Here is a 22,754-nt window from a genome sequence, read left to right as displayed (position 1 = left end):
TGTGCAGGAGACCTCTGTACATGCAGGTGAAGGACCGAATCTTTATTTATAAAGAAATGTAAAACAGCTTCAGGGCACCAAATGCTTCACAATGAAGGAAAGACAGAAGAAAGCTTAACATATTAAGAGCAAAATAAAATACAGCATACAATTACAAAAGCAATAAACAATAAAAGACAGAAAAGATAATTAGTAGTGTAATAAAATGAATAAAAGAAAATAAAAGGCCAGTGACTAATAAGCAGTGAACAGTGTTTCATTATAAAGTCAAGGACATTGAAAATAATTCCCAGAAAACTGGAAAAAAATCTTAAAGGGAATTTCTGGAGGTCCAAATGTTTTACGGCATGTTTAAAAACTGACGGATTTTGTCAGCATGTAATGCGGTTGGAGGCCTATAGGCCACACCACCAGCTATAGTTGTAGAAACGCACAGATTTTTCTTTACAGTAGAATAATTTTCATAAAATTTTACAAATTTATTTTCAGTGTTTTCTTTTAAAAAGCAGCTAAAAACAAATCTTTTTAAAATAGCTTATTTACAATTATTTTTATATTCTGTGTTTTACTGTGAAGCACTTTGTGATTTTTATCACGATAAGTGACATGCAAATAAAGTTTATTATTATTATTAAACGTATTATTTTGTTATCCTATGTTCTGTTTTAGGACATTTTTAATGCCCTAAACATGCCCCCTCCTCCCCCCTGGCTTGTATTAACTGCCCTCCACAGTTGGGTAAATGTCAGCGGAGGGAGAGGGGGGGTGTCTTTGTGGGGGCTAAAGTTTGACCCCACAACATTTTCTGTCCTGCAGCTGCGAAAATCTCTGCAGAGTGGGCGAGGGAGCCACGCCCACTCTGCACAGATTCCCTCGCTCCTATTGGCTGATCGCTGCGTCGCTCGTGACGCTTTTCCCGCCTCCGCCTTAAAAATGAGCCGCAATGGACTCGGAGGGGATTCAGCCCGTAGGAGCTCCGGTGAGCAGCATACCGGCCCCGCCGCGGATACCCCCCCCCGCCCTCCAGGACGGTTACCGGCGCTCGGTCCCGCCATGTGAACCGGAAACGGGAGTTTCTGCCTCATTCTGGGAGCTGCTTTCGTCCCGACTCGACGCCTCGGACCGTGTTGAAGGCTCGTCTTCGCACCTGCTGCTCCCGCCTGACCTGCGCACATCCGCCCTTCCTTCCTCAGTGATGTTCTTGGCACGCGCGGCGCTCCTCACCTTCTCCTGCTGGTTGGCGCCTCACTTCTTCTGTTACCTGCCTCAGGTGTGCGCGCAGAAGCCCGGCAGCTCGCGGGTGAGTTCACCTTCCTTCTCTGGAAACGTTTGCGTTGTTTTTTTATTTTTTCATTTCTCCACTGAGTCTGTGGAGGCAGACAGAGAAACAAACCCAAGGACCTTCTTCTTCCGGCTCAGTCACAACAAATGTTCCCAAATCCAAGCAGCAGATGTTCAGAGCTGGACATGGAGATCCAGAGATCCAGAGAGCTTCTGGATCTCTGAGGCCCCAGAACCTCAGAGCTCAAAAGCTCCTCAGGACTTTTGAAAAACTTCTAACTCAGAAAACCAACCAACTGTCCAGAAAAGTCTGGATTGGAACCAGCATCTCCAGAGGCTTTGAGGAGATTTTCTCCCAAAATTCAAAGTAAAATGCTATTCTGAAATGATATTTGCAATTTAATTTTCAAAATTGTCTCTAAAAAACCAAAAACAAAATCACAGAAATTTAAAATTACAGTCTTTAAAGTGGCTTTAAAATGAATTTAAATAAACTATGTATGAAAATGTATTTTTTTCTTCTTTTTTTGGCCTTGAATTTTAAATTTTATGCTGCATTTCCAAAATGCACGACCAAGTTTAACATTGAGTTATGATCTAAAAAAAAAAAAATCATTGGAATTATGTTACCAAAAACCACGACAGTTCAAAAGGCAATAGATTTATCTTCTATTCAAAATTGCATTTTTAAATTTGTCAGATTAAATGACAGTTTTTCATACGGAAATCTAAGTTGTAATTTGCACAGTTGCTCAGTGAGGAATTGCATATTGCTTTGAATTATGGGTAAAATAATAATAAGCAGTACACTTGAAGAACGGGACTTGAATGAACATTTTATTGCAATGCCATATTTGTCATTTCTTACTTGTGCATCTAAATACTGAAGTTACTGTCAGTTAGTCAATTTTGCACACCGTTGGTGTCCAGTTAGCTTGTCGTAGATGGCGATCTTCCATGGGGGGGCCGCATTTGATTACATTTATGAAAAAAAGCCTATTGGCCGGACTTTGGACATGCCTGCTTTAGACCGTATAGTGTAGGAACTGTGCTAACTGAATACTTCTTCAGACTAAAGGACCATTTCAATGTATAGATGGTATATATAGAATTCAAATATACTGCCTCGCTGTTAGTAGAGCCTTAGTAAACTGAAATACTACTTTCTGCTTATAGCATGAGGGCCTTGTGGCCCCGTTGGGGCCCCTTTAGGGCCACAAGTGTGCAGAATCTGCAGATTTTTTTCATAGTGTGGCTTGTTTGGTGAAATAAAAGAACCAACCTTGGTACTGAGTTGACTTTCCTGGGGGGTTGTTTGGGGTCACCCATGTCCTGTTGGCCTCCCCAAAACCGCTGTAGCACAGGCCGCCGTCAACGCCAACCGACCGCAGAGGATGGGTTTCCTTCTTTACCCGGCAGCCCACCGTGATGCAATCGGTTCCGACCCGGTGCTTCAGGGAGGGCGGCGGCGGGGGGGTGGGGGCTGTCTGATTGTTGCTGGCTGCAGATCAGTTCTGGAAAAGTTCTTCTTTGATGTCTCCGGGATCCTCCTCCTCTGATGGTTGAGGATGGAGGTCCAGGAGGAAGAAGGCTGAAGTTCTCCTGCAGGACGATGCATTCTTTACCGCCTAAGAGGATTAACGGAACAAAAAAAAAGATATTAAGCAGCTTTCTCAGCCTGAGGTGAACGAATGATCAAACTAACGAGGCATCTGGTGCACAGGCCGCATTTATTCGGACATTTATGACTGAGAGATCAGTTTCCCATGGGGTGGGGGGGGGGGAGTGGAGGGGGGCTCAGGAAGGAGAAGTCAGTTGTGACGCTTTAATCCTTTGCATTTAAATGTTGGTTTCGGGGGGGGGGGGGGGGTGCAGCTGGCTGCATATTTGGACGAAGGCATCAGCGAGGATTGGAGAACTGCCGTCCAATCAGACGTGAGGAGGGCGGGGCCAGGAGCAGGAAGGTGTCAGTGTTCAAAAGAAGCCGAATGCAAATGAGACGGCGGGAGAACAATGCTGTGGGAGGGGCTTAACGATGAACGCGGGTTCATCCATGAGGGCAGCATCACGTGCACGGAAAACGTTGGAAGATATTAAAACATCTGGACTATGGATCTCCAATTTGGATCTTTGCCGGTTTCAAGGATAAATCTGTTTTCGATTCATTATTCATTCATTCATTATTAACCATTAAATGAATGAGAAAGAATTAAAAATAAATCTTGTGAATTTTTGGACTGTAGTGAATTTTCTCAGATGATTGGACGGATAGAAACTGAAAAGGGTCAGAAGAAAAAGGCAACAGCGTTTCAGGGGCCCCTCCTGGCAGCTTCACCGGCCCCCCACCAGTGTCCAGCCCAGCTGTCCGTGGGCCGGTTTCCTCGGATGCCTGAAGGATCAGCGGCGGCGTTGTTCAGGCCTTTCTTCAGCCGCTCCAGATCTGCTCCTCCTCCTCCTCAGAAGCTCTCCGATTCTTTCTTCTGATTCATCTGACGAACGTCGGCCACAGAAAGTCGACAGGCGCTTCTCCTAATCCTTCAGGTGATCAAAACGCTTCGGCAGACTATCCTCTGCCCGCTTAACTCCTCGCTTGGCGTTGGGCTGCGTGTGGTCCTGAGGAGATGGATGTGAACGTGCGATGGACGCCGCGGCCTCGGCAGTGCAGAGCGCCGGGGACAAACGGGGAAAGCTGTTAATCAGATTTAGAGACGCTAGTTCTCATGTTTCAGATCCACTCGATGAAAGACAGAAATCAGAAGTTATATCCTCCTTAATCCTGCTGTTCATGTGACGATGAAAGGAAAAGATCCCCTTTAGGTTCACGCGGGGGCATCAGCATTTGGACCCGGCCCTCCCAGGAGTTCACCCGCTTTCAGTGCTTTTATAATTTTCTGTTTTGTTTCACGCCGTCATCTTTCATCTGAATTACAATTTAGTCAGCACTAAATGTCAACGACATCTTCAATGTATGACAGTTTTTACTCAGAAACCAAACTTTAAAGGCTCTAAAGTTCCCCTATAGTTTGAAAAACTTCTCTTTAAATTGGAAATTTTCAAAATAAAAGGCGATCCTGTCTCTCTGAAGGCCGAACGTTTTAGCTAGTGAACACATGAAGTTCACACGATTTAGTGAAATCTAGACGGAACATTTAAGAAGGTTCCAGATGATCCGTCATCCCCGAAACAACCAGCTAACATCCATGGGGTTCTGCTCTCCTGGTTCTGTAAAATCCTTCATTTATTCTGTGGATGGAAAGAATCTGCAGTGCAGATGACGTTAAGCCTTTAACGCCGGAGAGACGACACTGCAAAGTGTTTCATACCGGCGCAAAGCCGCTATTCAGAACAATCGTTTCATGGTTTCCCTCCAACGCCGGCGCTCGTCCCTCCTCCTGATCCGCTCGTCGGCGGGTTGGTGGACGCCACGGACAGCTGGCGGATCACGATGCCGCGTCGTCTCGACGGCGTGGGACTGTTGTTGCTGCGCCAAGAGAACAATGAGCCAACGAAAGTACCTGAACCATCCGAACGTCAGACATGGACTTCATGACTGACGAGGGAGTCGCTGACCGCTGCTGCCGGCTGTAAATGTGGAAAAGCTGCACCTTTCCTCTGGCCAAACGGTTTTGTCGTCCATTTTGAGTCCAAACACTTTCATTTGTGTACAGATGATTGCGTGTTAAAGCAGGAAAAAATATGTGGTTTCTTTTTGGGGATCAATAAATGGATCCAGTCTTTTGTTTTCCTATTAAAAATTTCTGCTGCTCAGTGACACCGACCATAACAATGCTGGTTTTTTTATAACATTTTTTAAAGCCCAAATTAGGGCTGCACGATATGAGGAAAACTCGCGATATTGGTGATTAATATTGCGATAACGATATAATTTGCGGTAAATAAACAAATAGCAAAACAACCAAAACATAATTTCCATTTCACTGCAACAGTTTAAAAATTATACTCCAAATGACCCTCGTCGACGTAGGAGGCAAACATCAAACATAAAAGTGCTCATCTGATTGATCAACAACGTAAACGGGTCCTTCCTATTGGTTAAATGCATAAAGGGATTTATTTCATTTGTTCAATATTTCAAGCTGCCATGAGATTGTTTTAGCACATTTAAAGGTAACCATTTATTGCGATTTTTGACATCTTTTGCGGTATGCATATTGCACAGCTTGATGTTGCGATAACGATAAATTTGCGGTATATTGTGCAGGCCTAGCCCAAATGAAAAAACCCTCTGAGGAGGGGTGGGACTGTTGGCACAGAGTGAGCCCGCCCTCATTTCTCATCATCACGTGACAAATAGGATCTTTTTTTTAAACCATTCATAATAGATTTGAATAAAGAAACGCTTCATTTTCTGCATAAATGTCCTCCAGCATGAGAAAAATTCCACAAGAAGACGTTGAAACGCCACAAACACCATTTTTTTGTGAGTGGACCTTCAGACGGATTGTCTAGGATTGTCGTTTTGAGACTTTATTCTGATGGGATCTGAGCTGACGTGCTGCTCGGATGAGTCTTTGTGTCAGAAACCCTTTCCTCTTTCCTTCCCTGCTGCCCTCTGAACTCCAGCCGACTGCTAAACTTCAGGCCTGAATCCAGGGCTGTGATTGGCTGTCAAATAACTGGAGGTAATTTGACAGATGCTGGTCGTTTTGATTCAGGTATTTGAACCCAAACAGCGGGGCAGCACGGACCTCCGTGCGTACCGGCTGGCGGGACTTCATTGTTTCGTGTTGATTAAAATGCAGCCAACCGCTTTCAAACTGCATCGACCTCAAGCAAAACATTTAGTTTACTGGAAGAGTTTGGCAGCGGCCTGAAACATTATCTGTTTTGGCAGCTGAGAGAAGGATGGACTTCACACGGGCCTCCAGCGGGCAGACGGGAACTTCACAGACAAACATCCATCTTTGTTGCAGCGGTTTATTCCAAACAGCGAGGCTGTCCTCTGCTTTTGCCCTTAAATCATACCACTGTTTTCTAAAGGTTTTATTTTCCACTTCCAAGCACCATCTTGCAAACTAGAATTAGGTGGCGTGATGTGTGCAGCAGTAGCAGAGATGTGGACGTTATTGCGTAACAGCAAACCCTTCACATCCTGGTGTTCCTGTTGGTGACGAACGGATCCGCTTTGCTTAAATCGTGACGGAGATCTCAAACCATAGATCCTCCTGATGGAATCCACCGTCACCCCATCGGCTTTTTATTTGACGAAATTAACTCAAAAGTCACTTTGATTAGGAAAGAACGGCACTGTTGGGTCGTCACCGGGACAGAATTGAATCCCGACCGGGTTCCAGGTATCTTAATTTTTTATCTCGACCTTTATTAATCCAGGCAAGACAGATTTAAAGGGAAAAAAAGAATCTTATTTTCAACAAAAGGCAAAACCTTTTGAGCAAGAGAAATAAAAGGAATAGCAGGAGATGCATAGAAACTATTGAAATAAAACCGTAATGACACAATAATGACATCATCAGAAGCATAATACTGGGTTATACCAACATTGTTGTAATCGTCACAAACGCAGCCGTCTTTTATCTAATAGAATGCAGCAAGGCTTTTATCGGAACCGGTAAACGGACACACATCGCTCCTCTGTTGTCTGCTTTACGTTCGTTGCCGACTAAAATTTAACTTTACGGTTTTGGAGCCTTCCATGGTCAAACCCAGACGTACATCTCTGACCTTTTAACCCTTCTACTCCTCCGGCTGATCCTTGAGGTCTTCCAAGCACCGTCGTTGAAGTTTTCCAAAAACCCGCCTACAGACTAGAGGAGATCTCTCCTTTCACGCCGTTGCTCCTCGCCGTGGGAGATCCCTCCCATTGGCGCTTCGTTTAGTGTTTCCAATCCCAGGTCAAGACGTTTTTATGCATTTTAGTCCTTGTTTTATTATGTTTTCACTTTTATTGGATTTTACTGTCTTGGATTGATTTTATGCTGTCCCTTTTTGAAGCACTTTGTGTTTTCTTTCTGTGAAAAGTGCTTTAGAAACAAAGTTATTTTATTCTATTCACCTTTTTTTCCCCTAAAACTGTTTTTTTTTTCTGGAGACATTAACATACCTGCAGGATTTTTCCAAAGTTGTGTTTTCTCCTTTTAGATCTTATATTATTTTTACTGATGTGAACTCTCAATTTGCTCTAATTTTATGGATTTTTAGTTTGTCATTAAAAGGTTTGAGCCATACATTTCTAGACTGAGACTATTTTTGTGTTATCTTAGTTCCAAAGGCCTTTAAAAAAATCTGTACCTTTTTTCAGCATTACTAAATGTTTTCAAACGGTGTTTTATTGATAGGAAACATGCGTTTGTCAGTGATCATCAGAGCTCAGTATAATGACTCTACCCTTCTGCTGATAAATTTTACTGCTGTTACTCGTGTCAAAGCTTTCGGTTTTTTCATTTCTCGCTGCAAAGTGTGGAAATGCTGCAGAAATGCACCGCCAACTGCTTTACCAATGAAGTGACTGCTTTTGGTGGAGGGAGTGTGATGGTGTGGGACAGATGATCACTTTATTTGAAGCCATGCAGAGAGCTACAGCTAGAGGGTGCTGTTGCACGGAGCTGGTGAAAGAAATGGGCGTCGGCCTTCGGAGGGGCCAGGTTTTTGTGGCCATTTGGTTCTTCAAGAGACTCTTATTTTGAAATTTCAACATTTCCTGGAAGATTGCCATTTTCCAATAATTGCAAACTAATAGTAAAAATACTTTATTTTATTTTAATGTTTAATCTACATAACCAGGACTTTCTGTAGTTTTTCCACAAATATTTCCTATGAAAGTCATTGAAGAAAATTTAAACTTGTTGGTTTTAGGGAATCGTTTTACTAAAAATTGTTCTCTTACTTCTAAATAAAATAAAAAAATCTATTATCTTTATTGATCTTTGGGAAATCATTTCATGTACAACATAAATTTGCTAAATGTTTAACGTCTGAAATTGCATTCCCATTTTTGCTTTTATTATTTATTATTTTCTTCTGGCTAGTAGGTTGCATTGTGGGTAAATACTAATACAAGGTATTTACAAGGTACTTTTTAATGGGACTTACTTGGTACTTACATGGTACTGTTTCTGTCTACTCGGTACTTGCTGTGGATTTATGTGGTACTATCTGGTTCATACTTATGTGGTACCTACTGGGTATTGTTACCATGTGTAACAAGATGGTAGGTCAACAGAAACTACATTGGAAGTACTGTGGAAAAAATGTACTTTCTACTTACTTAGCAAGTTTGTGTGTTTCATGGTACTCACCATATGTAAGAGGATGGGTAATTGCATAGTACTTATGTGGTACCTTATTGTGTTTTTCATGGAACTTGCTAACAATGAAATACCCCGCAAGTACCCAGTAGTCATAAAAAAGTACCATGGAAATACCACTTAACTACGCTGTAAGTACTGTACGGTAAAATAAAGTGTTGCCTTAAACACCCAGCGTTTATTTTTGATGTTCCAGCTTTTAATCAAAGACCAGAATTAACAAACTTTCTGTCAAAAACGTTCACAGTAAAGAGAAATCTTAATAATAAAATGGTGATATAGAATGATGATGTTGTTCCGGCGTCTAAAGAGGTGAAGGTGGTTGGAAAGTCTTCAACTGCACTAAACGTCCGCTTTGTTTATGATCTGCGTTCCCCGCAAGCCGCTTTTAACGCTCGCAAATAGAATAATCATTATTTCTCATCATATTCTTGCTCCACGGCTGCGTGTCGGACTGGAACCAATTTACTGCCAGCGACGGTAAAAGCCAGTTTTTTGTTGCTGTTGCACAATCGGGCTGCGCTTGACTCGTTTTACGAGAGGAGCGTGGAAAGCTCCAGAATCTCTGCTGCCCTGGCTCAGATCTGACTGATGTTTTGGGGGGAATTTGGCTCGTAAAATGGGAGAATGTGGATGTTTCTCGGTCAGGATAATCTGCTCCTCAACCCCCCCCCCCCCCCCCCCCCCAATGGAAAAGATGTTCAACTCAAAGTTTACACGTTTGCGCTGTCTCTTTCTGCGTTTTCTACTCCGTCATCTCTCCTGAATGTCAAACTTTAGTCTGCTGCGTTCGGCTTCGATGTTCAGCGTGTTCCTCTGCAGACCCAGCAGGGACCCCCGGGGTCTGTTCCTGTGCAGGATCCTTGGTGGGTTTGTTTGGGTTCCTCATCCTGCAGCACATTGTTGTCAGATTAAGCTGGTTTGGACAGCAGTTAAAAATAACCGTGCTTGTTTTGACCTTCTTTATGTTTCCATGAGGGTGGGGTCTACCACATAAGACCCACTGGGGCAGCTTTGGGAAACTGGAGACCACAGGAAAGAGTATGTCAAAGTTGGGATGTGTCCCACCTTGGACCTGAGCACTCCTTTATTTAGAAAATTCTGCTGGTTAAAGGCTGTAGTTAACATTCATTCGGATCATTTTGTGCTGAAACTTTGGACGGACGGAGCCATGATCATACCTCCATCTCCACCCTGAGGTGAATAAAGCTGTCCAACAGGTTGTAGAGTCTGACTGCGTTAGGTTGAAAGATTTTCCGTACGTTTCCTTTGAGAAGTTCTTTTGAATGACAGATTCAAGGTCCACATAGCAAGACTATAAAAACAAACAGAAATTCAATCATAAAAGGGTACAATAAATATAAAACCTATAAAGTCGCTGAAAGCAATAGGCATAGAAACACAGGCTTAAAAACTACTTCCATACCAGTCCTTTCCAGACTGGAAACTGATATTTAAGAAAGCTGCCATCATCAATCGTAGTCGATGGAAACATCACCAAAAATATTTAACTTTACGACAGACGAAAAGCTCAGGATGGCACAATTTAAAAGCAAGAAAATTCAATGTCAGATCAACCTCAGTAAGTTATTAGCATGATATAAAACAGCCTTTTTTAGGACCATAACTGGAACAGACATTAAAAAGCTGTTGTGAACCGGAGCTGCTGGGACTAAAAACCACCAAGTCATCTGCATAAATCAAAGGATTTACTTTAAAACTACCAATCTTGCATCCTGTATTGCATGCATTCATTTCGTTTGACAAGTCATCGACAGAGAGATAGAGAAGGGCTCGGGACAGTACCCCCCCGCCGCCTCACCCCATTGCTCACACCAATGAAGAACCAGTGTACCAGTATGATAATATTCTTACAATTAGCAACGGTACACCCTGTTTGATCATCTTTGAAAAAGGTTTGGTTTGATTAACTCTGTCAAATGCCTTTTGAAGCATCAATGAAACGCAGATAAATTGGGCTTGAGTGTTGCTGAAGCTGCAGGTTTATGTCGCTTTTTGCTCTTTTGTCTGTTTTCTGCTTGGGGCAGTTTGTTTATTGCGTCTTGTACATACATTTGACGCTAGATATGCAAGCAGTCATAAATGCCTTGTTGTCAGCCATCGTCCTCTTCATTGACTGTAAATGTGAACTGGACTGAGTGACTCCTCCCCACTGACGTTCCAAACAGGAAGTGGCTCCAAGAAGCCAAAAATCCCACAGACTTCTATAGAGAAATTAACAGCTTAGTCATTCTATTGGTCAGAAACAAGAACTATTCTTGATCTGAGACCTTTTTTAACATCTTCTTGATCATCCTCATTTTTTCATGATTTTCTTTCTGTAGACCAATCAGATGTCTCAATAAGAGTAGGTGGAGCTTGTCCAACATTCAAAACGCCTACTCAGATTTTGTGTAGCCTGCTTTCAAGTTGTAGGCTCCAACACGGCAGCTTGTGTGTCGTGAAAAACGGTCGACTGAATTGACTTGATTTGGTTGGAGCTGGAAGTAAACTATCTTCTAAGGGTGTTCCACATGTTTTCCAACCAACCTGACATTAAAGCTCCTTAAACACACCCGATCCAGGTCATCAGGATTTCTGGAAGATACTGATCAATCTTAATGAATCCATCTATTCATCGCTGACAGTTGTGGTGGTCCATTTCACCACCATCAGTGATGAAAGTCTTCCGGGAATTCCCGGAAATCCGGGTTTTTGAGCAAACCGAACGTACTTTCCGGGAAATAAAGACCTGATCTCTACGGACAAATCGCTTTCCGGATTAGAAAATGGTCTGAAATCAGCTAATTTTAGCTTTATTTTCTATATTTCTCCGCAGATCGCTTCCTCTATGGTCGTGGCCATCTCTCGTCTTCCCGGCCTAATTGACCAATGACGGGACGTTTTAGTTGCTTTCGGATGCGTCGACGGGTCTGATTGGCTCTGTCTGCACCACGTGGTCAGCGTGACTTGCTTCCCTAGAGACCAAAACTGGCGGACCCACGCTAAACTTTCACAAACACATCTGAAGAGTTTGCGATCAAATTTGTGTTAAAATAATGGCAGGCATCGTCATTATTGAGCGTGGTCACGACCTCAGTTGTGAGAAGACGATAAAAAACAAATTGAAGTGGTCTTGGCTGGAAAAAAAAAAAAAGATTTTTAAGGTAGTGTAGGTCAAATACTTTTTTGTGTAAAATAATCTCAAAACCACATTTTGAAATAATTTCAATTTTAGTTTTGAGTTTCAGTTTTTATTTTGAATACATTTCTCTATCTAATTTATTTGTATTTCCTAATTACCATGATTTAGTTCAGTATAGTTAACATTAATTATAAGTATTTGATGGTTTGGACCCGCACTCCCTTAAAAAATAATGTTTACAATGTTTAGTTTAGTTTGTATGTTTGTTTTGATATTTCCCAGATTACTTAGTATTGGTGTTAAAGAATTGATGTATTATGTTATAGAATTATAGTTTAAAGCAGATCCCATATTTTGATGTAATTATAGTTTGAGAAAACAGTGCAAGTGGATGTTGTACATCAGTCATTTCTAAAGCAGAAATAATGTATAAATAACTGAGGTATTTTCATAGAATATCATAGTTACTGGTGTTCTTGTTGCCATTTGGGGCTTTGATGTTACTATATTTTAGCAATTGTATGTTTTGCAGCTTTTAGGAAAAGCGTAGATTGTAGGATTGTGTTACTTTGAGCAATTTTCCAAATTCTTTTTTAGGACCAGCAAGTCCTTAATGGAGAGTCAAACTAGGGGTTTGAATGACAAATCATGATGCTCCAATTAGTCTTAGTTTCTTGATAAAGAAGTGAATAACTAGCTGCCAGAATGCACCAGAATGCATCTAAGACCACGTATTTTTCCAAAATTTCGCTCTGTGCCCGCCATATCGCTCAAAGAAAAATTCAGGGATTTTTTCCTTGCCTGACTTTCATCACTGCACCATAGATGAAGCTGTTGCTATAAGGCTAGATGACTCCATCCTTGACTTCTTAGGTCTTTCTGTTATCAGACATGGTTGTGTTCTTTTTCACGTACCTGTCATGTTTCGACGTCCGTCGAAACATGACAGGTACGTGAAAAAGAACACAACCGTGTCTGATAACCAAAGAACCTAAGAATCCAGTTAACAATCCAGACGGTATGGACGTTATTCAACGAAACCATCCTTTCTTGCTAAATCCAACTTCCGACAAGAACAACTAATGGTGAAGACAAAAACACCAAACGTCTTCAGACTTCCTGGCCAGTTTCAGTGAGTTGGGATGTAGATATAGCCTCAGTTTTTAGCTGCAAGCTTCCAGTGTTTCTTTGGAAACCAGCCCCTAGTGGTTCTTTGGAGAACTGCGAGGTTTGGTGCTCCCAGGTCGGATTTGAATTTGGGGAACAGAGGGTAGCGGGGATTGGTTTTCACTGTTTCAATTCAATTTTATTTGTATAGCCCAAAATCACAACAACAGTCGTCTCGATGGGCTTCGAAGTAAAACATGAAATCAAAAGGATCACGAATACAAAGAGTTCAATAGAAAAATACTAAAATGAACTAACAAACTGACTAAGCTATACTGGCATCCCTGCCCTTAGACCCCCCTTTGTTTAACAGCTGTTCATCTTGAAATCCAGAGGGGTGATGGTAAGAAACTCGTCTCCTCAGATGGTTTCCTCCAACTAGTCAGGAGCAAACCAAGTCGCAAGGTTTTTATCTTTAAAGGTGACTTCATCATGAGTCAGAAGTGGAGATGAGTGTGTGCGTGGGACGGCGTGACTCGGACGTGGGGGGGCGTTGTTGAAAGGGTTTACATCATCAGAGCAGATGGCGAGGAGAAGAGTGGCTTTCGTCACATGTGAGTCAGGGATGTGAGGAAGACGCCACTCTGGTCTTTCCTTCAATTCTTTGATTGGCTCTCTCCACTTTTATGCTGAATGAAGTGGATGTAAAACAAAAACGTCCTCATCGAGGAGAAGTCGGTCTAACTGCAGATGGTTTCCCCCAAAGTACCTGCAGATTTCTGTCTGCATCAGTAAAGCAGAAAAGAGTCGACGTTAAGAAGGAAATCTTTGTTTTCCTCGCTGTCCGCACACACTCAGGAAGAAGAACGGCATGATTTAGTTTCCCCTGGAGGCGCGTGTCGAAAGGTTTTCTTCCACGCGCGAGTGCCAGGCCTGGAGCCGCTGAAGACGTCTGGCTTGTTCTGGACGTGAAGGCCGGACGAGCTGGAATCCACGCGCTCCTCTTCTCTTCTCGCTGAATTTCCTTCACTTTCAGGAGGAATTCTAAACATTTAACAGATGGAAACTCCCTGACGACGTCTCACGAGTTAAAACAAAACAAAAAAGAGGGTTTAATGAGGAGATTTAATGTTCAGATGAAGCCGCTGCATGGATTTCAATCATTTTTACATGAAATAAACAGAAATTTGAGTTTCACTGACGGGGTAAGACGTGACCTGTTCTACTTTCATGTTTTGAAAGAAATGCAAACACTTCCATTTGATACTGGCAGCACATTTTGACATCAGAAATTGTTGCCAAAAAATGATAACAAGACTAAAGTTCAGTTTGCTGCAGTGGACGACTCAAAGGTTAATGTTTCACAGGGCTTTTCTCAGGAACTACCACCTCTCTGCATGCAGAATCCAATTTCAATTTTTTCAAAACAAACAAATTGGGAAAAAAAACTTGTTTTACTGTCCCATTTCTATTTTGGAAAAGACAAATTTTAGAGTGGAAAAAATATTTTTACACACACACACGCTCACACGCTCACACATATGTATATATAAAAATGGAAAGATGGTATCAATGATCCTTTTTTCATTTAAATATATTGATCTTTGTTTAGGCACAGAAAGTTATTCTGCATTCATGCGGTGCTTTTTTCTTTTTTTAAATGTTTATGAGGCATTTTTCCGATTGTTCCAACACTACATGAACACAACATTTCAGGGACATCATCCCATTGGTGCATTTGGCACTAAAATGAGATCAAAAGTCACAGTTTTGAAAAAAAACACTCAAAAATCTTCTGTTTTAAAATGTATACATTTATGTTCAATCAAAATTAAAGCACGTTTTTGGTTTTTCTTTCTCTTATGAGGCGGATCACCAAATCACTCCAAGCATCTTGGTCAGCAGGGGACATTGGATATAATGCTGTGGATCTACAGGGATTCTGATTTTTAGTGTCTTATTCTGAGCGTCTAAGCTACTTTTCTTCCAATATCGATCAGAATCGATTTATTTCATTTTAAAATAACTTTATATTGATCGATTCGATTGACAGATTGTCTCAGACAGATCGCTCTGGTTGGAACGTAGTAATACTAATCAAATCATGGTATTTGGAGATGATAATCATGTTATAAACATGGAAATGTTTCTGAAGTATTTCTATAGCAGGAGGTTTTTTCTAATTCTGAAACTTTAGAAATTTGGATTTGCAAAAGTGTCTTTGTAGATCTTCATTTTCTAGAAGAGAAACGGTTTGATGTGACGGCAGTTAAAAAAAGATTTGTTTGATTTGTCCTGATGCCTTCAGATGAAGCCTTTCTCCTGTTTCGGTCGTGTGTATGGAGTAATATTTGTGCCACTATGTTGCACACAAAAAACAAACGAAAACGCAAATAAAAATATAAAATTTTTGCTTTCAAATCTTTTTTTTTTTTTGCCTTTGCAAAACACGTTTTTGCACGCGTTAAGTCTCATCTCGCTTTTTTGCTTTCTTTGATTTTGCTCTCATGGGTTTCAGTTTATTCATCAAACAGCCGTCTGACTGGTCCAGATTCTAACCAATCAGGTGTCTCTGGCTGGGAAAAAAGCGAGATGAGACACAACGCATGCGAAAAACATTTGTTTTGCAAATGCAAAACCAAAAAAATAAAAAATCCACAGCAAATATTGAATATTTTTGTTTGCAACTTAAACAGTTTTGCAACGTGGTGGCATGAATATTACTCCATAGTCGTGAATGTCGTGCAGGTCGGACGTGTGAGTTGGCGCTCGTCTGCTGTAGGTCGTTCAGAAATCGGCCTCGGATCGTACGACGGGAGCTTTAGAAGATCTCTGCTGGATCCGACCAATCAGCATCTCTGCTGCTGGCCTAATTGGAAAAAAAAAAGTCGGACCTCTTCCAGCGGGATGACACCCATCAGGTGTTTGTGCAGCCAGTTTGGCTCAGAGGTGCTGCAGGCCTGGCTCGCCGCACCTCTGCTCACTAAACCACAACGTTAGTCATCTGGCAGAGATTAAACTGCCCTCAAATCCTTCAGAGCTTAGATGGATTTGTTGCGGCTGGCGAGCCAAGAGCCGTTAGAGCAGAGAGAGCGCCGCTTCACGCTCACGGGAGGAAAAAGGCTGGCATGGCTCCGCATGGTTTGGCTCATTTCACACCTAATCAGGGTTCAAACCGGTCCTCTGCCAGAGATCAATTAGCTAAAAGAGTGTATGGCAGCAGCTGACAGGAGTGCGATGACTGGTTATGAATAAACTGTTTGGCGACGTCTGAGGCCGAGCTGAAGGCGCTCTCTGTTCGGGTTTGTCATTTTTTCCACATTACCTGAGGTGACTTTACTTTGAAAGTCCTCACTGTCTGACCTGCTTCCTGTTCCTGCAGTGGCTCATTGGGGACAGAGACGGTCACTGTGGGGTCGTCTGCTCGCGGACGCAGGGGAAGCCCGTCTGCGGGTCTGATGGGCGGAGCTACGAGACGGGCTGCGAGCTGCAGAGGGCGCGCTGCAAGGACAAGACCCTCACTCTGGCTCATCGAGGCCGCTGTCGAGGTGAGACGCCAACTGTAGGTCCTTCTGGATCCAAAACTGGTTTGGAAGCTGCTGTTTACATTCAGACTGAACCAGGTTTTCTGAAAACGGTTTCTGCACCTGTTGAAGCGTCACATGTTTTAGCGTGGAACATCTCTGCATCGGACATTCTGCCTTTTATGGCCTTGTTTTTCAAATTGATTCATTTCTTTATGCAACACCAATTAACTATCAATTTATCTAAAAACAAAGAAAAACGATAAACTCACAGAAAAGCTTGTAGTTTAGAACAAATAAGAAAAAAAAAGTTTTTGTTTCAAAGAAAAAAAAGCATCAAGGATCACAAAAACAAGCTTCCTCAAAATGCAGTTATACCTTTATGTCCCTTACGGCTCTCCATCCTAAACATGCACAAGGCAACAGAGGGGAGGAACGACTCGTTTCCTCCCAGCAGAACCAGAAAAGAGCAGAACCCTGAATTCTCAGGGGGGAGGAGAAACGCAGAAACACCGGATCACATGACCAGAAACATGAAGAGAGAAGTCGGAGTTACCCCGAATTTACACTCATCTGTCTGCGGTGCATCTCCGTTTAGTTGCATGAGGAGTCCGTCCCCCCTCCCTCCTGGATCCCGGAGGAGTGGTTTGCTCCGTCACCTTGTGTCTTTGCCCATCCAACACGTAAATGCTCAAAGCCCTTGCCCCCTCCCTCACTGAGTCCTTGTAACATACCTCTTTTGTGTACATTATTATGTTTTTGAACCTCTACAATGAAACTTTTGTCATCCGCGGTGTTTATGTGCGGCATCGCTTAAGGAACGTCTTTGTAAATGTGAAACGATAATGTTGTATTTTGAAACCTGGACCCTGTTTCCGGTTCCCCGGCTTTTGTGGTCCATATTCGCCGATCTAGTGAGCATCGATGCACACTGGTTTTTCCCAAAGACTTCTGGGATTTTGGAATTGTAGATTCCAACAGCACTAGAAAATGGCAAACGCACTTTAAAGTGAGGAGGGAAGGGATTTTTTTCTACAATCGTGACGCTGGCGATAGGTTGTCGTGAACGACACGTAAAGGAGGGGGGGGACATAGGTGAGACGCAGGTGTGTCGTACAGATTTTTCATTTTTTTAAACGTCCACAAATCCTGCTTACCGCACTAAGAAGGCCGTTTTTGCTGTTCACGTGACACGTGCACGCTCCTCGCTGCAGCCGGACCGTTAGAAATGAGGAAATTCGAGTGTAGTTTGTGTGGACGTCCTACAGGCGCTCGCGTACCACGTGCACACCCCGTGCGTGCAGCATTTGTGCGCGGTCAGTAAGACGTCGGTACTCCTGACCTACCGACGACTAGTGTGGAGTTAGGGCGCCGTACGACAGCGTCACCGTGGAACGTCCACCAGCCTTATGAACACAGAGACGTACCACGCGCACGGCAATGGAACGTTCCAGTGTCTTTGTACTTTGGAAAAATTCAGTTTGTGTGGAAATTAAAAAATGATTTTAATTCAAGCAGCCGATGAAGAAAAACTCAAACCGAGTCTGGTGTCTGTTTTTGATAAGTGTGACCAGAACTTTGCCTCTTTTTGGATCAACTGGAGACTTTTAAAGAGGAAAATTAGACACACAAACCTGAACCCTAAGCCAATTGTTGTCCGCCCTAAACCAAAGACTTCCATCTAAATGATGGCAAGCAAATGAAGAGTTTTTGAGGACTTATGTTGTGTGACTTTAGCTAAGAATCATCAGCAACGCAGCAGAAATGCATCCAGTTCTCTGTTGAAGTAGTGGACAGAAGCAGCAGGAAGTTCATGCAGGAAGAGGGAAACCTGCTGGAATTCAGTCATGAAATGACAGAAAGGACTTTTAGAATGTTGTCTCCCTAAATTCTGTGCTGAATCTAAAAACAGGAAGATACTTAAAAGTCAGGAGACACTTTCTGAAGTCATCTGGAAGCAAGGCGTCCCTTTAAATGAGAACATGCCATCACTGGTCTGTGTAGATTCTCCAACAGCAGAGAAGAAGAAGAAGAAGAAGAAGAAGAAGGTTCTACTGGTTTCCCAGAGAAAGGACTTTTTATTTTCCCCCATGTGACACTTCAGAAGTTCTTTCTTTTATGTTGAACTCAGTGTAACAAACAACCTGGATGAACTTGCATTCTTGGTCTTGTAGGCAGAAACAAGCCGAAGGCGGAGCTGCTGCCGGCGCCTCCGGCGGCCACGTCCACGCCTGAAGCCGCGGGCCAGGAGCTCAAAGGTACGCCCGGAAAACGTTCCTGCACGACCCAAACTGCTCATGTCCTACGCTTCCTCCTGACAGAGCCGCATGGGGAAACGCTTTAAAGACATTTTATTTGAGGATCAAAGAGTTTGTTTGAGATGCTGCAGCTCGGAGCCACAACAACAAAGTGCAGCAGCAGCGGAGCAGAATGAAAAGATGTCTTTCATTTTCCACCTCTCTGAAGGCGTGTAAGCTTTAGCAGACGGGATCACACATCTTCTGCCGTCTGGATGCCAACGCCGCCACGACAGCTGAGATGAAAAGGTTTAACGTCACGTTTCCATCGCTCCGATCCGTCTTTGTGTTCTCCACCCGAAGCCGTCATCAGGCTCATAACGCAGCAGAACAGGACAAAAGCTTGGTTTGGTAAAACAGTAGAAATAAAATAGTTTTTGCAATTTTCCTAAAATAGGAGGAGCAGTTTAGCTCCTCAGATGAGGAGAACAAAGCCTATTATTATTAATGAAGGTCCGTGGATGACCAGCTTTCTGCAGCTCCTGTTTAAAGCGGCACGGCTCAAAGTCGGCGTGGAGAATGGCGAGAAAGCAGCTCGTAACTGCTGCCGACGCCACGAGGACGCCTCCAACTGGTTGAAGATGCTCTCGCGTTAGGAGACCGTCTTTAGGTGCATGATGTTCATCAGGTGGAGACATTTAATAAAACGATAAAATAATACAAAAAAAACTACGTGAAAAATCTGGTTTCATGCAGGAAAAGTGAGGAATCTTCACTTTGGATGAGCTGCAGAACAAAACCAGATGAAACATTTTCTTTGTGGCTTCCCGCTGCAGCTTTGCAAGTGTCGGGCAGACGGGTTGAGTGTGAGACCTCATGTGGGCGTGTTTCAGATGTAGGCCTGTCGAAGTGCCGCGCCGACAGGAGGCAGGCTCTGGAGCAGACCAGGAAGCCTCAGGACTTCATCCCGGAGTGCAACGAGGACGGATCCTTCGCTCAGGTGTGGAGACGTTTCTGCTGCGGTCCTCGCCGTCGGCTCCTGATCTGAGCTCGTTTAACGAAGAACTCGCTTTCCGCCGCTGCAGGTCCAGTGTCACACCCTGACCGGATACTGCTGGTGTGCCACCAGTGAAGGGAAGCCTGTGGGCGGCTCCACTGTGCGGAACAGGACACCTGTCTGTTCAGGTAGCTGACCGGATGAGTTTAACCCTTATCTTAAGGGTCAGTTTGACCCATGTTGGTTTTTGTACTGGTTAAACTTTCCTCATTTGGGTAATCGTGTCAAATCTGGACACGTTTAGTGGAGAGTTTGCATACAGAGATGATGTCATGGGTATAATCGACCCGGACACTACTAATCCAAAATAAATCTGCTTCTTTGATGTCCCTTCAATCAACATCAAAGAGTTCTACACCTTGATGTTCAGTCAGTTACGTTTTGACTGCCAGAGCTCCAGGTGTGAAGGAGGAGGGAGCTTCTGTTTGTTTCCACCAGAAGGTTTACAGCTCAAGAAACTTTATCACAGATTTAGAACTTGGATACTGACGCAGAGGAAGAAAAGTCAGAGGATCTTTCAGAGTCTAAAGACAATGTAATTCATGAAACCAGAGCTAGTCGATGTGAGGAGGAGGCAAGGCGGCAAACTACCAGCTATTAGAGATGTATGGGACAAACTGGTTAAAATGGGATGCAAGATGCAGCTACGCATACAGTATGTATAGTATATGTATAGTGTATATAAATGTATAGTGAAGGAGGAATATAAATATACTATCATGCTCCTTTTTAAAATGTTTATATAGTCTAAAATAAGGTTGTTGTTGTTGGTTTAAACAGTTATTTGACAGTTTTGAGTGGATTTTCACATTACCAGACAAAATGATCCGAAACGTGATCAATGTCATTTTGATTGAACCCATTTCCTTTGTTGCTGTCATTGACTGGGTGACATCATCGGTAGAAAATGTTTTACTGCTAGCTCCAACCAATTAATTAATTCACGCCTTCGCCATTTTTTCACGATGCGGACGCCGTCATGTAGGAGCCAGACGTCGTTGAGTCACGGCTTGTCAACAATTTAAACCGCTAAAGCCTTGGTCCCCCGTAAGGGGGTGGTGACCCAAACAGGTGTCTCTGGTTTTTGGGTTTCTGTTATTTGCATTTTTTTAGAGTGACGTCACCTTAAGGGACGTCCGGAAAATAGAACATACTATTGTCATGTGTGTGGTAAGTGTATCGCGAAGTGTTCATAAGGCTTGACACGTGTGCGTCTCGCCTACTTCACCCTTACTTAAGGCCGTGTCACACAGCCACTACGTGCATTTTGTGCGTTTTCCACGTATAAAATGTTGGTCTATCGTGATCCATGCGTGATATACGTTATTCGTGTGTTTGGTTCATCGATGTGCGCAGATGTCCGCAGAGGGTGTTGCGCCCGACGGGTCTTTATGTGAATTTTGTTTTTTACGGTTGTAAAAATTTTGGTTGGTTGAGAAGTACAGAATCTACGCTGATTTTACGTAATTTATACGCAATTATTACGGAAATCTTATGCAACTATCATTTTTGTGTCTTTCCACGACCATTCCACGTATGTCTAACGGACTTTCAACCACGATTTATAACTTGTAAATTGCGTGAACGGCGCGCATATCACGTTAAAATTACGTAATTGAATCACGAATCACTGAGTTGCATATAGACGGTTCTTGTTCTACGTTGGTTTACGTGTTCTTTGTGTGGTGCATTCGTACTTCTTCCGTGGTTTTAACGTAGTTCGTGATGCATCGTGGAACTTTTCTCACTTTTTCTACGTAAATCCACGTAGGACATCCATCCATGCGATACGGTAAAACGGTGCGTACTTGTATAGAGCTTTCTATCTTCCACCAGAGGCAAGGGGGGGTTCAGCATCGTGCCCAAGGACACTTCGACACGGGGGGGGGCAAGGCGGGAATCGAACCTCCAATCTTCCGATCAGGGGTCGACCGCCCTTCCGCTGCACCACGGCCGCCCCGAATATGCGTAACGTGTACGGAGTGGCTGTATGTTGTACGAGTGTTCGGTACAGAGACTGCAGTTGTTCTTGCAGCTGGTTTTGTTCCCCGTTCAACAGATTTAATATTAAAATTACTGCCTATAATTTGGAACGAGTAACGTTCTCCATTAAGCTGTGAGGAGAACTCGTGCAGCCCTCTGCCTGTGCTACGTCAGTTACCCAGCATTCTCAGTGGCTGTGCGGGTAAAGTCTATGCTGTAATGCTGCTCCCATGTGCACGAAACGAGTTTAGGAAAAAAAACTGAAGTGCGTCTGCTGGTGTGGACACGGCTTTGGAACATCTCTGGACTCCATTTGGGAGAATTACAGCCGATCTGCAGGGAGAACAGTTGGACTGATGAAAGACGGAGTCCAGACGTCGAAAGGACAGTTTGTCTTCCAACAATGACGCCCATGGCAGGTGCAAGGTCAACAAGAAGGCTAATGGCCTTACATGCAGGGGCCTCGCCGGCCTCCACCCCCCCACTTTAAATGTTCTGAGCGGGAGCCGTGCGCTCTCATCCTGGATGGAAACACTTTATGATAATCACCATCATTTTCCTTCAGAAGATAATACAGCGGCCTTTGCCAGGATTGGCCTGAACAGCCACTACAACATGTGGTGCACATTTTGTGTGGAGCGTGTGATGAAAGTGGGGGCATGCCCCCTCCAAAGCTGCTCTTCAGACAGTCCAGCCCCCTCCCTCCGATCCTCCGCTTCTCTTTTTAAGTCGAGATGCTTTTATACTGAAGGAAGAACGCATCTGGCCTCATGCTGGATCTTCAAATCTCATCCTATTTGCTTTGTAGACCTTAAAGGACCTATATCCTGGTTTTCTCACTATATCCTGGTTTTCTCACTATATCCTGGTTTTCTCACTATATCCTGGTTTTCTCACTATATCCTGGTTTTCTTGGGCCCTAAAGAGTAAACTAGATCCTTATATATGAGAATATATCACCTTTTTTTCAACCCAGAAGTAAAATGACTCGATCTCTAAGGCTCCGCCTTTTCTCATCTTGTGGGTGTCGCCCATTTCATGACGCCAACTTTAGCCGGCCTCAGCAGCGTGTCGGGCTTTCGCCTATGAAAACTAACGACATACAAACTTTTAACAAGGATGGATGAGCATATT

The 22,754-nt window shown here is 43.3% G+C and overlaps 1 protein-coding gene across 11 annotated transcripts in view; it reads left to right on the top strand.

Moving 5' to 3' along the window:
* Positions 1–911: 911 nt before the first annotated feature.
* smoc1 (SPARC related modular calcium binding 1) overlaps positions 912–22,754 on the top strand; it is a 42,999-nt gene continuing 21,156 nt past the window's right edge. For 6 of the 11 annotated variants that reach the window (XM_078941188.1, XM_011490080.3, XM_011490077.3 and 3 more), the window contains exons 1-5: positions 912–1,300; positions 16,202–16,367; positions 18,518–18,601; positions 19,474–19,580; positions 19,666–19,765. In XM_078941188.1, the coding sequence (XP_078797314.1) occupies positions 944–1,300; positions 16,202–16,367; positions 18,518–18,601; positions 19,474–19,580; positions 19,666–19,765 (814 nt within the window). In that variant the 5' untranslated portion in view covers positions 912–943. The remainder of the gene's footprint in view (positions 1,301–16,201; positions 16,368–18,517; positions 18,602–19,473; positions 19,581–19,665; positions 19,766–22,754) is intronic. The other 5 variants (XM_078941189.1, XM_011490082.3, XM_011490081.3 and 2 more) reach the window with 1 other exon arrangement.

This window comes from Oryzias latipes, chromosome 22 (genome assembly GCF_053564925.1).
Source record: "Oryzias latipes strain Hd-rR chromosome 22, Olatipes_Hd-rR_3.1".
Classification (NCBI taxonomy): Eukaryota; Metazoa; Chordata; class Actinopteri; order Beloniformes; family Adrianichthyidae; genus Oryzias; species Oryzias latipes.
This window is presented reverse-complemented; position numbering and strand designations above follow the sequence as displayed.